The sequence below is a fragment of the Topomyia yanbarensis genome, chromosome 2 (genome assembly GCF_030247195.1).
Source record: "Topomyia yanbarensis strain Yona2022 chromosome 2, ASM3024719v1, whole genome shotgun sequence".
In the NCBI taxonomy this organism is placed as follows: domain Eukaryota; kingdom Metazoa; phylum Arthropoda; class Insecta; order Diptera; family Culicidae; genus Topomyia; species Topomyia yanbarensis.
Window position 1 is genome coordinate 369,059,176 of NC_080671.1, and position 17,339 is coordinate 369,076,514.

The window sequence follows — 17,339 nt, forward strand, 5'->3', positions numbered from 1 at the left end:
GGAAAAAGAAAGGAATTGATTAGTTACAGAGAATTGGATCAAATGTTTAATGTTAGCTGAACTCACCGACAACTGCTAATGCTGGTCACCGGCGAAAAATCGCAATACCGGTCGTCCATAGAACTGGAGCAACCACTTGAGGAAACACTCGTCGAACGCCTGCTACGAGAACCAGCATTGAGACGCGGAAACCGATGTTGCTGATACAGCTGCGGCTGATCGCCAGGTCTGCTGTTTTCTTCAAGTTCATCCATGCCCGAAGCGTCCTCGGTGATGATCGTTGAACAGGAATCAACCGACGACCCAATCGATGAGTTGGTCGTATCGTCCACCGATTCTACAACACTAGTCCGAGATTGCGTTCGCTGACGATCATAGGGTGTCCGACATCGTACCGTGGACCGATGTGATAATTGTTTTTGAACTTTACCAACTGCAATAAATAGAAATCGAAACATTAGCACATATAAATTATCAGTTGGACTGAACACTCAGATGAACTCGATGAGTAACCCTTATGGCGCTATTCGGGTTGCAAAAAATGCTACTCTTCGACAAAGACTCGGGTTGACCTTGGGCTGTTCCATATCGAATGTATGAACGGTATCACTATACTACGTCTACAAATTATTATAGGACACTGAAAGTCATACTTGTAATATTGTTAATGTAATTTTGGTACAGGATTTGATCTAAATGATCATTAGTAGAAGGATGACTAATCCAACCTAATCTACATATGCTAAACTTTTTATTGGATACGTAATGCGCTATGAATTTAACACAAGTTTTCTTTTTGGCACAGCACTCTTCATATTATAAACAAAAGGGTTGTTTACTCATAGCACACACGACTCTCGGGATTTCCGATCAAACGCGCATGATTGTGCTTCACACGTGAATCAGCACAAGTGAACTACATGAACTATTTGCCATGCGACAACACTGCTGAATAAAGCAAGTTTCAAATGTATCCTGGTAAAGACAGACTTGTCCCTTTCTACCGCGAGAACCGGTTCAAGTCTGTCTTTACCAGGAGACATGTTGGTAGACTTGAGTGATTCGTAGTTATGTTGCCTCCTGCCAACAGAAGACAAAAGATTAGCCCATAAGATTATAAGCCTATTTCTAACGTACCTGCCACTTCTGGTTTTACCGATCTGTATATTTCACAAACTTGCTCTCACTTGCGTACTATGGCTCTAAATTTTCCCTACTCAGTAATTTCTAGCTAATTGAGTGCCGCTCAAAAGTAAAATCGAAAATGTGACTACATATTATTTGATATAAAAAAAAAGAATAACTGATTGTCGTTAAAATGAAAAAATAAAATGTGACTTTATTTTAGTCGAAATAAGAACAGCAAAAAGTTCCCAAACTTTGAAACGAAAATAGTTTAGTAGTTGGTATATTGAAAAGAATTTTGCACCCCAAAATAACCTTGAAATTAGCCAAAGGATGCCTTAGTGTTAAGTGAAAACTATAACAGTAATACGAATAAATTCCTTTTTGAAGGAACACTATAAAGAATACTTTTGAATTTCTCGTGGAATGGAAATTTGTCTGTAAAGTACTATAATACAAATTCATAGAAGACAGTCAATTTCTATCTCGAACCGTTAAAAAGTTTAATTTTGGATCTTGCTTAAATGCGATCCACTCTACTTGAACGAAAAGAAGGATCTTGCACGGTACCCTTAACATATTATGAGGCTAAGGGCATGTTCAGGAGTGTTTCCGTTCTAGGTTCAAAATTTTGACAGTTCTATAATATAAAACTGAAAATTTAAAACTAGATCTTACTGTCCCCAGCAGCAGTTTTAGCGGGTGTTCAATTCAGTTTAAAATTCATGTCTCGCCATGCCTTCAGCGTTACTGCATTCAAATTTATTTTCCCCAGTCTATCGGGTCTAAGTGTCCGTGCTAAATACTCTCTATTAATTTAAAACACAGTTCTAAGGGCATGTTCAGGAGCGTTTTATTTTATATAGGAGTTAGAACTCGAACTAAAACATTCACATCCCCAGCAGAGCGTTTTGTTTTATAATTTCGAACAGTTTTGTTTCAAAATTTAAAACTGTTATACGACGCCGTTCTATTTGTGGATGATTTTAAAACACGTTTAGAACTGTGTTTTAAATACATGCAAATTTTTCAGCACAGACACTTAGACCCGATGGACTGGGGAAAAATAAATTTGAATGCAGTAACGCTGAAGGCATGGCGAGACATAAATTTTAAACTGAATAGAACACCCGCTAAAACTACTGCTGGGGGCAACAAGTTCCAGTTTTAAAATTTTCTGTTTCATATTATAGAACTGTCAAAATTATGAATCTAAAACTGAAACACTCCTGAACATGCTCTAACCGTGTTTTCAAATCAGCAACAAATGGAACGGCGTCGTATAACAGTTATAAATTTTAAAACAAAACTGTTCGAAATTATACAACAAAACGCTCTGCTGGGGATTTGAATGTTTCAGTTACAGTTCTACTTTGAAACTCCTATACAAAATAAAACGCTCCTGAACATGCCATAATTTTTTTAGTTTCAGTAAAAAGTCTAACTAAATTCGCATTCTGGACCACTGTGCGGTGGCGGCGTTAGAGGGGAGCAAGACGGCAGCCAGCCTTCAACGTATTTTAATTTGATTTTTTGGTATAAATTGTACAAGTTTCAGTAATCACGATGACCATAAAGCGCGTGGAAACAGTTGAATTCGTATTGTTTTGGAAGAAGGTAGGAACTGTTGAGTAGGGGAGACTGAGAAGACTTGATCCCCTTTTTTATTTTTCAGTCCAACTCCGTGGAATGATAAAAAACTATGTATTTTTTTGTAGTTTTATATTGTTTCTAGGGATGACTAATAATCATAAAAAATTACATGGAAATATTATACTGGATATGAGCTATGAGCATTTCTGGAAAACAACAAAAAAATGGAAAATTCTTAGATTAGTGGAGACTCGATCCCTAATTTGGGGACACTTGATTCCTTTATGAAAACGTGTTTAAAAGAGCATGTAGGGTAATAAGCCTATTTTTGCCCTGTTTCTACTATCATCCTACCCATCTGAAGCTTTTGGTTAGAGCAGCGTCTGCCATCTTTGCTCAACGCATTGACTCAAATGGTATTGCAATAATGGGGGTACTCGATTAGAGATTTTGCTGCGCTCAAACAGAAGATTTTCACCATTCTCAAGACAATTTTGTTATTATATTGGCTCTTAATAAGAGCCGAATGACCTTAACGTTAAAACCTCTATAATCGAAATAAAAAAATGGACCTTAATAACAAATCAAAGAAGCTGAAATAATAAAATTACTGTAGTAATAATGTGGTACCCTTCTTAATAGGGCAAAAACGGGTACATTACCCCATTCAATTTTATAAATATAATTCATCTCTCACCTGATCTTTTTACGAATTCCCCAAATCTCCGTGCACTTATTTGAAAGCTGTCTTTATTATGGTTGAGGAACGTCAAATGTGGGATGAATGGTTGCTACGTATACTGTAGTAAACAATTACAGTTATGTTTCTTTACGATGAAGCGTTCATTTTTGACATTTTTTTATGACAACAATGACTTCAATTGTTCTGGTGTGAATTTGGTTATTTTCAGTGGTGTGTATGAAGTATGGCGAAGGGGATCAAATCTCCACGAATTTGAAGGGATCAAGTGAACCCATAGCATCTATTTCAGCAAACTTTGGTAAAAATATAGTTGAACAAAAGAATCAGCTCAATCATAACGTATTCATATAATTGACATTCTCCTGTAATTCTGTATGCAAAAGTAGAGTATGTAGTGGGTGATTTTATCAAGTTTATAAAAGTTTGAAAATTTGAAAAATAAATCTTCTTCAGTTCTTCTGAGACTTTTTTTTAAATCGATAAAAATTCGGTTACACAAAAGTCCAATTTCTTTTTTCTGTGTTAATGAAATTTATGTTTAGATAAAACTACGCAACTTTATAGTATATTCGATTAATGTATTCTGATCCGCCTTTGAGTTACAATGATGGGATCAAGTCTCCCCGGGGATCAAGTCTCCTCAGTCTCCCCTATTACAATCTCTGCAATCCATGCATCTGCATCGATGCGCCCCTTGCTATTTTTGTCTACCTTTGATTACACACACTAACTCTATCATTCTCAACCTGAATAAAAAGTAACCGCGTTGTTTTTCTGTTCGCTTAAAGGTTTCGCTTCTTTTATCGCGTTTCTAACAGTTCTCCGAAATTCCTCTGGCCATATCACTTTAGGTTATGGGCCAAGTATCGCGCTGTTATAAAAGTGAAGCTAATTATGGCAGAGGAGGAGAAAAATGAACGTGTTCTATTACCGCTTTTCGACGGGTCGAATTTCACCGTGTGGCAGGGGAAGCACCGACGAACCGACGTGCCCCATGGAACAAAAATGCGTCAGATGTTGTCCTAATTGTTTAAATTAAAATACGTTGTTACACTAGCGGCATCTGTAGAATGGTTCGCGTGGTAGTCTACGTCGATAACACAACAGTACGCAAAAACCAAGGTGTACCGACGTTGTAAAAGGTATGCTAGAACGAACAAACCTTTTTTGGCATGTTGAAGATCGTTTTTCCAGCTTTTCATTATCCTATGTATGTACTATTTAACAAAACTGTCCGTTACAAGCAAAAAAGTAACAATACATGCATTTTCAATGAGTTCTGAATACAATTTTGATGCATATTACCACTACATACGCAGCTGAGGGAATTGCACACCTTCTGTAATATCAATATACTTATCGAGAAGCCTGCCCAGATTCGAACATGGCGGAGCGATCTGTCGTAGTTTGACAGTAGTGTTCGCTTCATTTCAAAACAATCGTTATTTTGTATGGGACACGTTTCGAATGCCTCTGTCATGTCGGTTCGTCGGTGGTATTAAACCCATTATACCGCAAAGATACTAAAGGCCTATTTACACCCTTGGTGAAAATGAACGTGAATTCGATGCACACCAAATTGTTTTTTTTTTTAATATCTCACTTATTAGTGCAAAGAAATTGATGAAAATGGAACTAAACGATAGTACATTAATATACCTAGCGAATCCATGCACAATTGTTCGATATAATTGAATCAATGCAATAATATTCACATTCCCCGATCATTTTAAATATGTTCGCAGTGGATATTTCACTTGTTCACCGGGAGTGTAAACGCGACGATGTAAAAAGTTGCTCCGGAGTGGTGAATATAAGTGTCATCGCTGTTCACGGTGAACGTTCGCCTCCGAATGTCAGATTGCATTCTGACAAACTGTAAACTGCCAGTTGAACGAGAAATCGTTGTTCGCTAATGAAACGTTGATGCGGAGTGGTGAATATAAATGTCATCGCTGTTCACGGTGAACGTTCGCCTTCGAATGCCAGATTGCATTCTGACAAACTGTAAACTGCCAGTTGACCGAGAAATCGTTGTTCGCTAATGAAACTGTTCACGACGTCGTCCACCGTGAACAATGGAAGGTATTCAACACATGGTCACGTTAATTTTCACTGAGTTCAATAGTGCTTAAGCGGTGGAATATTGAACTTCGGTAGCTGCACATGTGTATGTGCATCACATAACCAAATAGATTTTCAGTATGCGTCAGATTCGATTCTGTTCGTATGTGGGATAATTCGGTTGATTCCTGTGATTGTATCAGTACCGAGCCCAACCAGTCGGAATTGTGTCTGGTTTCTGCTGGAATTCTGGCTAGTTTCTTCCGAAATAGAGGCAGAAGCCAGTCAGAATTCCGGATTTTTGCCTGGGTGTGTAGGATCGCACAAAAATTCTAAAAATCGATGCGATGTTTTGTGCTGGACTTTTGCCTTGGGTTCCAGATATCTGGTTCCGATTTAGGCCCGAAAGTTTGTTAGTGTATTTGGATCATGGAGAAGCTTTAAAAAAAGTTTTTCTTGCAACAACTTTTGACATATTTTTGTAATTCATACTATTTGCAGTCAAAAGTACAATTTTCTTTTTGAATATTATTTTAAACGCCATTTCAAATCAAAATGTTTATAACAAATATTTTCTAAAAGAAAGTACAGTAAAGACCCGATTTTATCAGCTCCCGATTTTATCAGTTTTTTGACCCGATTTTATCAGCTTTGCATGAAAATTGATAGTTGGTAGTTTGATAGGCTCTATCAGACGAACCAACTTGAATTCGAGTAAATCCTTTCTTGAGTATATATTTCTTATCTTTGGGTTCCGAAATAAGCAAAAATTAAAATTTTATGTTTTTATGGATTTTGCACTGTTAGACCCCTTCAGGGAGATTTAAACAAAATAATCAGAAAGGGTTATGAGGCTATCTAGGCTTATCTAGGGACTAAAGAAGAATACTTTAAGAGCTTCGATTTTTTAAAAAGAAAGAAAAATATATGTCCCGATTTTATCAATATCCCTGCTTTATCAGTCCAAAATTCATCAAGGGGCTGATAAAAACGAGTTTTCACTATAGTTCTAGAGATATTTTCAATTTTGTTTTAACAACATAATTATTTTGTTTTATTACGAACCTTTCATAAGTTATTCGCAAAGGTTTTGTCAATAACAAAAGTTTTGTCAAAAGGCCCATAAAATAAAAAGGCCCTTTGAGGTCATATAAAGGCCCTTTGAGGTCATATTGCAAAGGCCCTTTGAGCACCGACGAACCAAAATGACAGAGGCATTCGAAAAGTGTCCCATACAAAATAACGATTGTTTTGAAATGAAGCGATCACTACTGTCAAACTACGACAGATCGCTCCGCCATGTTCGAATCTGGGCAGGCTTCTCGATAAGTATATTGACATAACAGAACGTGTGCAATTCCCTCAGCTGCGTATGTAGTGGTAATATGCATCAAAATCGTATTCAGAACTCATTGAAAATGCATGTATTGTTACTTTTTTGCTTGTAACGTGTAACGTTGTAACAATTTTGTTAAATAGTACATACATAGGATAATGAAAAGCTGGAAAAACGATCTTCAACATGCCAAAAAAAGGTTTGTTCGTTCTAGCATACCTTTTACAACGTCGGTACACGTTGGTTTTAGCGTACTGTTGTGTTATCGACGAAGACTACCACGCGAACCATTATACAGATGCCGCTAGTGTAACAACGTAATTTAATTTAAACAATTAGGACAACATCTAACGCATTTTTTGTTCCATGTGGCACGTCGGTTCGTCGGTGTTAATACCCCAATGCGCAATAGCATTGTCTATTACCAAAAATATAATAGAATCACAAGCGGTAGAAACTTATATGTATTTTGGGTGTACAAATAGGATTAGAACTTGATTTAGTTTCGCATTAAATAAAAACCACACTGGTTTCAGCCACAAGCCTGACCTGGGCTCTCAAGCAAAACCAACATGAAAAGCATAAATTCCATTACCTATAGGTAGGGTGGGTGCTCCTACCCAAGTAGCAAATCGAATGCCTTTTGGTTTTATATAAACTTTATAATGGTTTTATTGCGGATACCGAAGTTGCCGTATGCTTTATGACTGTTTCAATAAATGCCACATATAGGAGCTCTCATAAATATCTTAGAGCTATCTTTAAAACTTCAATAAAGTGTATCACTGAATCCGTCATGTCAAATTTATTTTAGTTTTATAAATGGTTTTATAATTGCATTGTGGTGTTTAAAAAGTTAAATAGCTAACCCTGTTATAAAGCACTGCAAACAAATTTAATATTGCTTTATGACCATCCTTAATAAAGCAATGCAGTCGCATACAATCTTTCACAAAGCAGTTTTAAATTTTTAATTCTGTCAAAAATAAAAATAAACAATCATTTGGTTGCAAATATTTAATATTTTCATGCATATAAACACAGAATAAAAAATTATGGCACTTTCAAGCGATATGTGAAGAACGTTTTTATAAAATACTTAACATAAACCCTCTTTTGTACTAAAAGGTGAAACGACCTGCCGTAGTACAGTATACACAAAACCAGAAACAAGGAGCTCTATAGAAAGTGTTGATTCCAGAGGAACGGATCCCGGTTACGAACTGGATCGAAACCATAAGTCTCGCTTATTGGATGTATCGGAAGGATGGGAACTGGCTGTATATGAGGATGAATACGTTGACCCTGATCCGGCAGATAAAACTTTCGCTAAACTGCGTCTTCTGGATAATCTGCAGTCTTGGGCAGTCAAGAATAACATTCGTCATTTAGTTTTGAAAGAATTGTTAGCTATTCTGAACATTCGCCTTTTGGATATGTTACCCCGTGATCCAAGAACCATATTGTTTTTGTTACCATTTGTTACTTAGATGGAGAAAGTTGATAAAGGAATTTATATTAATGGCTACAAAGTTACAGTATCCATTAGGTGCTTCGTGTGCGATTCTCCAGTGGGCGTTTAGAAGAGGTTTATATACTACACTTATCTTTAAGTACCGAAAGTTATTTACTCATTTTATGATTTTAGGAACTGATTACTTTAATGCGCAAATCGGATGCCGTGTCCGACATTGATTCCATCCATTTCAGTACATTTTGATCCTTATCATGAAATAGGAATAGGTGTTTCAGCGTACACCTGATCTTTTCCAATTCGCGCTCGTACAATCCTGTGATGGTGCTACGTAGAGGCACATCTCACGATTTTCAACCGTTTGTACAATTTTAAACGGCATGTTGTTTAACTTTACCTACTGAAAAATTAACGTATACGATACAATCACTCAACTTAGTTGTTTTTTTTTTGTTTTAAATTTAAAGTAGTCAACTTTTGTTTCATTTATTCAATAGATTTCCCAAAGGTACATTTCTAGCGGAACATGTGAAAAGGTCATACAGGAAAAATGAGAACAAACACGTTATTAGGGAATATTCAATTATAAATAAAATTTAGATCATTTTTCTTGATTTGTGCGGTTACTCGTTTGAAAACAAATACGAATATTATCGGTCATATTATGTCAAACATGATAAAATTTAACAAAATGTTATTTCTTGATTCCATTTCCTCTTATTTTTTAATGGAAAATATTTCAAATGTGACAAACCTATGTCTTTAAGATTGCACCAATATAATATGACACTAAAGCTATGGCATATCTATACACGGGACATGTTAATACAATCAACATATCTTTTATTTAAAAGTTTGAAGGGATACGGATCCATGCGTATCAGAACATCGCTGCGTAAATACCCTCAATAATGCACGTAATTTTATTCGCTAGCTTCGTTTGTGTCATCAGTTCATATGGTTATCATCCTAAAAGTAACTATCGGTCTTACTTCCAAGTTGTTCCAACCACAAAGGTTAACATTTCTGACAGTTAACGGAGCAAGAGAATAGATATCAAAGTGGTTAATTGGAAGCTGTTGCCCTCTGATAATTTAATTCCATATCATTTGGCGTACAAAAAATAACCAAAACAATTGGCTACCTATTTTTAATGTCTGCTGCAACGGAAAAGATCAACAACACAGTGGCTTGGTGATTTAATTGTCAAAAAGATGCATCGATGTAAATTTCTGCAATGTTTGTATTTCTATATTCGGGAATTTGATATTTCATTTTTTTCCGGTTAAGCAAACAATAATCAAAATGCGAAAGAAAAGGATTTCTACAGCTAGCTGTAATGTAGCAGACAATGCATTTGCTGAAATTTTTGCAATTTGTATGGAAATGATAATAGATTTTTACAATGCACTAACTAAAAAGTTTCTTTTTTGGAATTGGCGTGTGTCGACTCGTGCAAGGAGTTTTTATTCTCAGGTGATACGATCCTCAAAAACGCCGATCAGCCATGTTGGTTTTAGAAACGACAGCTAACAACATTGTTAACTAGTTCTCTCCATATGTTTGCTTGGATTTCAGTGGGTAAACAAACTTGTTCGCTGTCATTTTTCTTCCCCGCAGTCTGCTGCACGCATACCTCACACCTCATCTAATTACTGCCAAAGACGAATCACCTTAGAACTCTAAGCACCTTGGCCTCGTGGGTGCACCGCTTAAGTATGACAACCGTAGCCTCAAAACGTAAACATCTGCATCATGAACTAACCCAAATAAAGCTTGACACAAAATTTTATCGCTTTCATTTATCTCCCTTCATTTTGTGTTGAAAAATATTGACATTCTCAGAACATTTCCCCACCTGTCATTTTGCATCACGGGCAAAAAATGTAACCATCGAGCTGTCAAATTTAACCGTGCTCCAGAGCAGGGTTATTTTACAAATAACTTTCGAAAAGTCAGATTTGAATCAAAAGATAAAACTTTCGCCAAATGGCTCACAGCCAAAAAGCGAATGCATGCTTGTATTTAATTCGACATTATTTTGATTTTGGCCCATTTCAGATGTTGCTCTAGATTCGTCGAAACAAATCAAAGAACGTATGCGTAGTTTCATGGCAGTTTTAAGACGGATTTGTTGTAGGCAACTTGATTTATTATCGTTTATGTGAAGCGTAAAAAGCTCTCCATCTATTATTATGGTTGCCATGTTTTTTTCCCTCGTTAAGAAAAAATACCGGAACATCTTGCAGAATAACATTATTTTGAATAATGATGCGCTATTTTCGGGATACTTTCCTAATACTCAATGTAGCGAAACTGATTTGGATTTATACAGTGGTGAATTGAGCAATTTAAATTAGTCAACTATATTAATCACTTTGCTAAAACAGCAATTATTTTGAGGCGCTTTGCTGAGAATCTTAAAATTATCGCTATATTTACGATAGAATTTGAACCGCACATTCTTTAACATTGAATGGAGGCTTAAAAGTTATCAATAAAATGTTATATTTTCTATCCTTGATACTACTTTTTTGAAATGCAATGCTAACACGCACACTTCGATTATTCGTTCCGTGTATATGTGTGATTAAGAATTTTATTTGCTTATGTTTACATTTCAGTTTCTGTCAAAAGCAATAATAAATCAGAAAAAAGCGGTTTTAAAAAGGCAATCCGTAACTCCAAATAGATTTGATACTGTTCTTAAAATGCTTTTAAAAATCTGTAGAGAGTATTCAAGTTGCTTCAGAAGAGTTTTAAAGTAGGTTTATACGTATTCTTAAACATACTTTAACAACCATATGAAGATTGGGCCAAACAGCTATTATAGCGATATTATAGCGGATTTGAGGAGGTTTTTATGGAGATGAAAGTTTTAATGCTGGTTTTATAAATTAGGTCCTAAAACCGTTAATAGAATTTAATAAAATTGAAATTGTTACTTGGGTATAGTTGAGGTGTACCAATAGTTGCAGTAGTGGGTTATACGCCTAACTAAGGTACCAACCATCAACAAATATTTTTTTATCGATTCATCGCACTAAGATTATGCGACAATAAAACTGTTATCCTTGAAATTTGCTCAAATTACTATTGAAAAAAATGATTTTCTTAGAATGTTGAGCTCCCTTGCACCTATAGTTGATGTAGTGTACCTATAGTTGCAAGTCCCATAAGAAAGCAATGGGATTTGCAACAATAGGAACCGAAATTAGTGATTGCACCACTATTGGTACATGTGTTCCTATAGTGGTACAAGCGGTTTTGAATACATAAATTGGTTATTAAGCCATCTTTATATTTTTCCTATGAAGTAGGGACTGAAAGCTTTCGTTTAATGTATTAACATTGCCCATAGGTCTATTAATTTTTTATCAAAAGTTTTCCTTAAGCATGCGACTATTGGTACATCCACCCTAATATTTGTTTAAATTTGTCGTTTTGTAATTCACGTTCAGAAAATGATGAAAAGAGGAATTGGGGAGGCTCTGGAGAATATCCTATTATTTTTGGAAACAACGTAAAAACCTCATAATAATTTATTATCAAAAGGAAGCTTGAAAGATCCTTCGCTTTTCTCAACTGTCGGCAAATGAACTTATCTTCCGAGTTTTGAAGCGTGATCGAATTTATTTTTGATTTATTTAAGTAGTATTTATTATAGGAAACATTCGCACACATGACGAGAATGCAGCCCGGCGAAAAAATAATGAAACCTGCAACAATAAACTCTGTAATTCCAATCTACTTAGTCAAATCGAACATCACACCATGCATTACTTTGAAACTACCATGTTTTTAAACATCTAGGGGAATTATGGTTAAAACCGACACCTTAAGCTAAACAGTTTTTCTTAGTTGCCACAAAACCAATAAAATTATAATTTTAATGCACAATTCTTCTTCAGAAAATTCTTAACAAGACTTAATTTTCAGCGCTTCGAAAAATTAATTTCATTAAAAATTATTGGTTGTAAAACTTGGAAAACAAAGTGACTTTTTGTAGGCACTGCGGGTAAAACCGACACCCTATAGGGGTAAAATCGACACCCCCTTTAATTTATTTTCTCTCCACTTTATTAAAATCTTTATCTTTATTAAAAATTATAAGGTGTGAGTATGTATGATGCAAAATATGTGCTTTTTATTGCTTCATCATGTAGTGAGTGGAAGATAGTTCGAAAGCGTAGTACTATAAGTAAGAGTATTTTATGCTATAGGATTATTTATTGACATGAGTATTTCCAAATAATCCTTGCGCACATCATTGCAACTTCCAGTGTCATTTTATTTCGTAAGAGAAGATTTGCAAGCGTTCTACGTTCTGCTAATTGGATTCATTCACTTATAAGTGACACACACACATTTCTTAGTAAAACTATCTTTTTCAGATTTGATTTTTCGGACTCTGATTATCAACGATCTATTGGGGTATACATAATATCATTGTCTCATTGTGATAAAGTTCGTCTATGACAAACCAAGAAAACACTAGAAATTCGGTTTGATGAGCTTTTTGGAGAAATAGCAAAAGCTTCGATAGAATTAGATAAGCAAAAATTCCAATTTTTGATTTTTAAAGAGACTTATAAGAAATAAACACAATAAAAGTATTTCTGTGTATTTCAGCTATTACTATAGTGTGCTAATAGTGTAATTGAAGTGTCACAAAGATCCCCAGCCTTTTGTAATGAATCGCAAGTAAACACAACCATCTTAACAGTGTGTCGGTTTTACCCTAACCAAAGGGTGTCGGTTTTACCCCAACAGCGCACATTTTTTTATAAAAGCAATTAAAAATATTGAATTTCTCAAACTCGTCTTCAATGCATCTAATTGATCATAGGAAAGGCCGATAATAATAGGTACTGAAAAATGGGGTGATTTGAAAAGCTTTTGTTCGGTTAAAACCTTAAAATCTACCAACGAAATTTTACATCCAGACGAGTATGAACGCTGCTGTCGTATGTTTTGTTTATTTTTCTGACATTCGGCGCACTAACGTAAATCCAATTTTTATTCAAATGCTCTACATAAACGTACTAATAATAATGTATCATTATGAAATGAATAAAAAATTTGATTTCTAGGCAAAGTTGTGGGGTGTCGGTTTTACCCACAGTGTCGGTTTTTCCCACAATTCCCCTAAACCGTTTTGGTTGGACTCGATTCGTGATCGACAGGAACTGATTTGCTGATGCATCATGTTACAAAGTTTTTGCCGTTTATAAACATGTTGTTCTACCAAACTTCGAAAGGTTGAGTGGTATACGTATCGTAACCGAATAGTGAGAAGCTAACTTCGCGTGGAACAAGCAGAACATTTCTGAACTGTCAGTGGGGCACATAAATTGTGTGCCAGCTGGGATGTTGACTGCTGCCACCTCAATACAAACGATATAGAAGTGCCATACATAGTGGATACTGCACATTGCATTCGTGACTTACCTATGAGGTTCCTACTGAACAAGATTAGTTCCACGTAAAATCAAACCATACACAATCGATCAAATAGAGCACAACAGATTATTTTCACAAACTACATTTGAATTCCATTACGAGCTCAGTCTGACTGAGCTTAAAATTCTTGAAACTCAGCCTGATGGAGACTTGTTGTCGTGTGTTAGTTGTTGACCGACCGAACCGGAGTCACGTGCTCTGGCAAGTGTTTTTCACTGCTGCTGCTCCGAAGCTCTCACTCTCGACGGCTCAATTCACTCGACACCGGCGACTAAACTAAACCATTCCCCGCACAGTGCCGCCCCATGACAGCGGTGTGATTCACGGAAATTGAAAATGTAAATTGATTACGTGGCGTGATGAGGGCGTAGTTGTCGATGATCGTTGTTCTTACTTTAGAAGCAGTTCGAAGATAAGAGTAAAAGTAGCTCCATCGTACTACAGTTCAGCATCAGGGCATCGGAACTCGCGAGATTTTCCTCAGTAATGGACACTGTCACGTTTTATTCCAGTGCGATGAACGATGATGTGGTGGAAGCGCATACACTAGGGTATTAGAGGAACGACAATCGGTCTTAAAATGTGACACTTCGTCACGGTTCGAGAGCACGCAAGCCTAACCTTCTACTGTCCTCGATTGTCTGAATAGTTTTTATTTATTGGAGAATGGTTTTGAATTGTTCACTATTCTGATTTTGAAAGTAACTAATGTTGGAAACACATATAAAATAACGGAATTGTTAATAAATCAATTTCTTCTTTTAATAATAAATATTATAATTTTTTTCTTATATAAAGATTACAAAAGCAAAATTAACGTATATGATAAGTCATAGCGTCATATGGTAATTCGATAATCAGAAAAAGAAAAGATGGAGCCTAAAGATATAACATCTATAGTCAAGACTTTTCTCAATTGTTCATTTTTGTTGAATTTCATGTGTATCTTTAAATTGCCAAATAAACTGACAATTTGTATTCTGTTTGACCAGATAGAGCGCAGAAAAAAATTGTATAAATTGAGCAAAATAAGTATAAAATGATGAACCGTTACTCATATTCCTGAAATGATAGCAGTGTGAATGTTGGTCGAAAGTTTGACCAACGCTGTTGGTTTTAGACTTTGCAGGAAAGAAATGGTGGCTTACGGTTTTACGGATGTAACCTATATCCAGAATGAATATAAATAAATAAATTTGACAACGAAAAAAAATTAATATGCATTAAAAATTGAGACAGGTCGATGAGATTAAGAAAATTAACGTCAAGATCCTTTTTTATACAAACGATAACAGAATTGAGGCGCGTTCTTAAGATCTATCAACAACTACTACTACAAGTGGTAATACAAAATGAATGACGTCACTCTTCGCCTGATACTACTGTTGTTCCTATGTTGGAACTAATACGCCTAAATACAGCAGGAAATACAGTGCTCGTAAACAGAGTAGTTCATTAATCTCTTTTGCCGATGAAGTAAAGACTTCTATTCGTCTTTGCTATAACATGGGGGTAGTGATCTCTGAAGGACACATACCATTCCCAAAGATAGTGGGTTTTCACCGTGTGTGAAATAAATCACAGAACATTCAAATACACTGAATACCCGTAAGCTCAAAGGCGTACTAACTGTTTTTAAACCGGCCTAAAATATTTGGTAAGCTTTAACCCGAAGACTGCATATCAAGAAGATTGCCAAAAATTAATTGAAAAATTATTTCGAAAACTCAACGTAGGTGTTTTTACGTAGAATGTGTATGCAAAGTTTGAAATAAATCGGTGAAGTAGTTTTTGACTGGCAGTTAACGCCGCAAATCGTGTTTTTTTCAGAAAAATCCGTCAGTTGCTTGTCAAAATTTATGCATGGAAAAATATACAAGGTTATTGAAGTGATACATTATTATGTTCAAAAATTTTGATGAATCCGTTTCGCCCATATTCCTAAAACAAATTCGCAAAAAAGTGTCTTTTAGCTGAAACTCTTACCCAACCCCCCCCCCCCCCCCCCCCCAGCATTCCATTCAATAGGTAGATACGTATTAATTAAGAACCTTCTCTACTCCTCCCCCCGTTTTTCTTCGTGGTCAGCACCCATCAACGATGGGAATCTCCTTTGTAGGAGAGATACATATCAATATTAATTCTGCAATTAATGCTACAAGACACCCTCTGCTCCCTTCCCCACTTCTTCACAAAAACTACTCCATATATACCTCATTAGTTGAAGGAATACGTATGCCAAATTTCATGAAAATAGGACTCGCTTAGAGGTAGTTAGCGAACATACATACATACCTTAATTTTTTGTATATCGATAAAAGAACTTATTTATATCTCTTATATAACATAGATATCCATATAGATATGATGAAACATCATGCCTATAACCTTCCGAGAAGTCTCCTGAGCACATATGCAAAGTTTGGAGTCGATCCGTGCAGCGGTTTTGGCGTGATGCTCGTTCATCACAAAACACTTTCATTTTTATAGTATAGCTTTATGACGTACACATTTGTGACACGTCATACGTATTTTATCATCAATAGGGGAGAAAGTAGACGCTTGATCCTTGGAGATGTTTGATTCCCAAGCCATGTCACACAATCTATATGAAGTTATCACAATATAAAAAGAAAATGAAATATTTGATCGATTATGATGTTTAAAAAACCAATCTGATGTATGGCATTTGGTTTGGAAATATTTTAGAAAATATGTGTTTAAATCAATCTCGAAGAAATTTCTACCAATTTTTTGAACAGTTCTATGAGATCGTCGAACTAATTATATATGAATATTTCTAAGTACGATTACTTTCTAAGAGCTTTTGTATGGAAAAAAAGTTTTTCGAATAAAAAGATTCACAATAAATACAAAAATAAAACTGAATTTTGTTCACCTCATACAACAGGTATCTTTGATCCCTGTAGCACTGGGTATTCTTGATCTCGATCATTAATTCTCTCAAACACTTTCGAAATGTATAGAAATAGAAAAACATTTTCATAAAGTATCTGGCACTATTAATTGATCTAAAATGTTTTTTTCCATGAACAAATTATGGTATAGTGGGACCCGGGGCTTTTTAGACCGTGAGAGTAATTCGGACTCGATTTCTCAGAAAATCGTAAGTATTTCTTACTACCCTACATATTTGTGGAACCACTACTCTAAAACATAAATTTTGAAAGATGAAACTCATACTTTGTTTTTTTTTAGACAAATGAAAGTGAAAAAATATCAGGTAAGTGTTTTGCAAAGCTTGAGGCTCGTATTCTATGAAATGATTTTAGTTTGGGCGAAAACACAAATATTTTCAAGACGCTCACCACTTTTGTGCGAAATGAGCGTACGGGGCTATTTGGACCCCCTATTCCATCATCCACCGTCCAGCGGCTTGCGGCTACGCACGCGATTGCACACGCCACAGCGTAGAAAATACATGATGCGCCAATCGACAGCTGTGACTACCCAGATTATGTTTTCGAGACGCATTTTTTTGCTTCCTAAGGAGTTTCTCCAATAAATATTTCATAGCAAATCATAATTCCATTGTAAAAAAATAATAAAAAATGATGGTC

At 35.6% G+C, this 17,339-nt stretch overlaps 1 protein-coding gene across 5 annotated transcripts in view; it reads right to left on the reverse strand.

The window, feature by feature from the left end:
• The window catches only part of LOC131684483 (uncharacterized), a 76,105-nt gene that overhangs the window by 1,329 nt on the left and 57,437 nt on the right, over positions 1 to 17,339 (reverse strand). For all 5 annotated transcript variants that reach the window (XM_058967412.1, XM_058967410.1, XM_058967414.1 and 2 more), the window contains one exon: positions 67 to 433. In XM_058967412.1, coding sequence (XP_058823395.1) covers positions 67 to 433 — 367 coding nt within the window. The remainder of the gene's footprint in view (positions 1 to 66; positions 434 to 17,339) is intronic.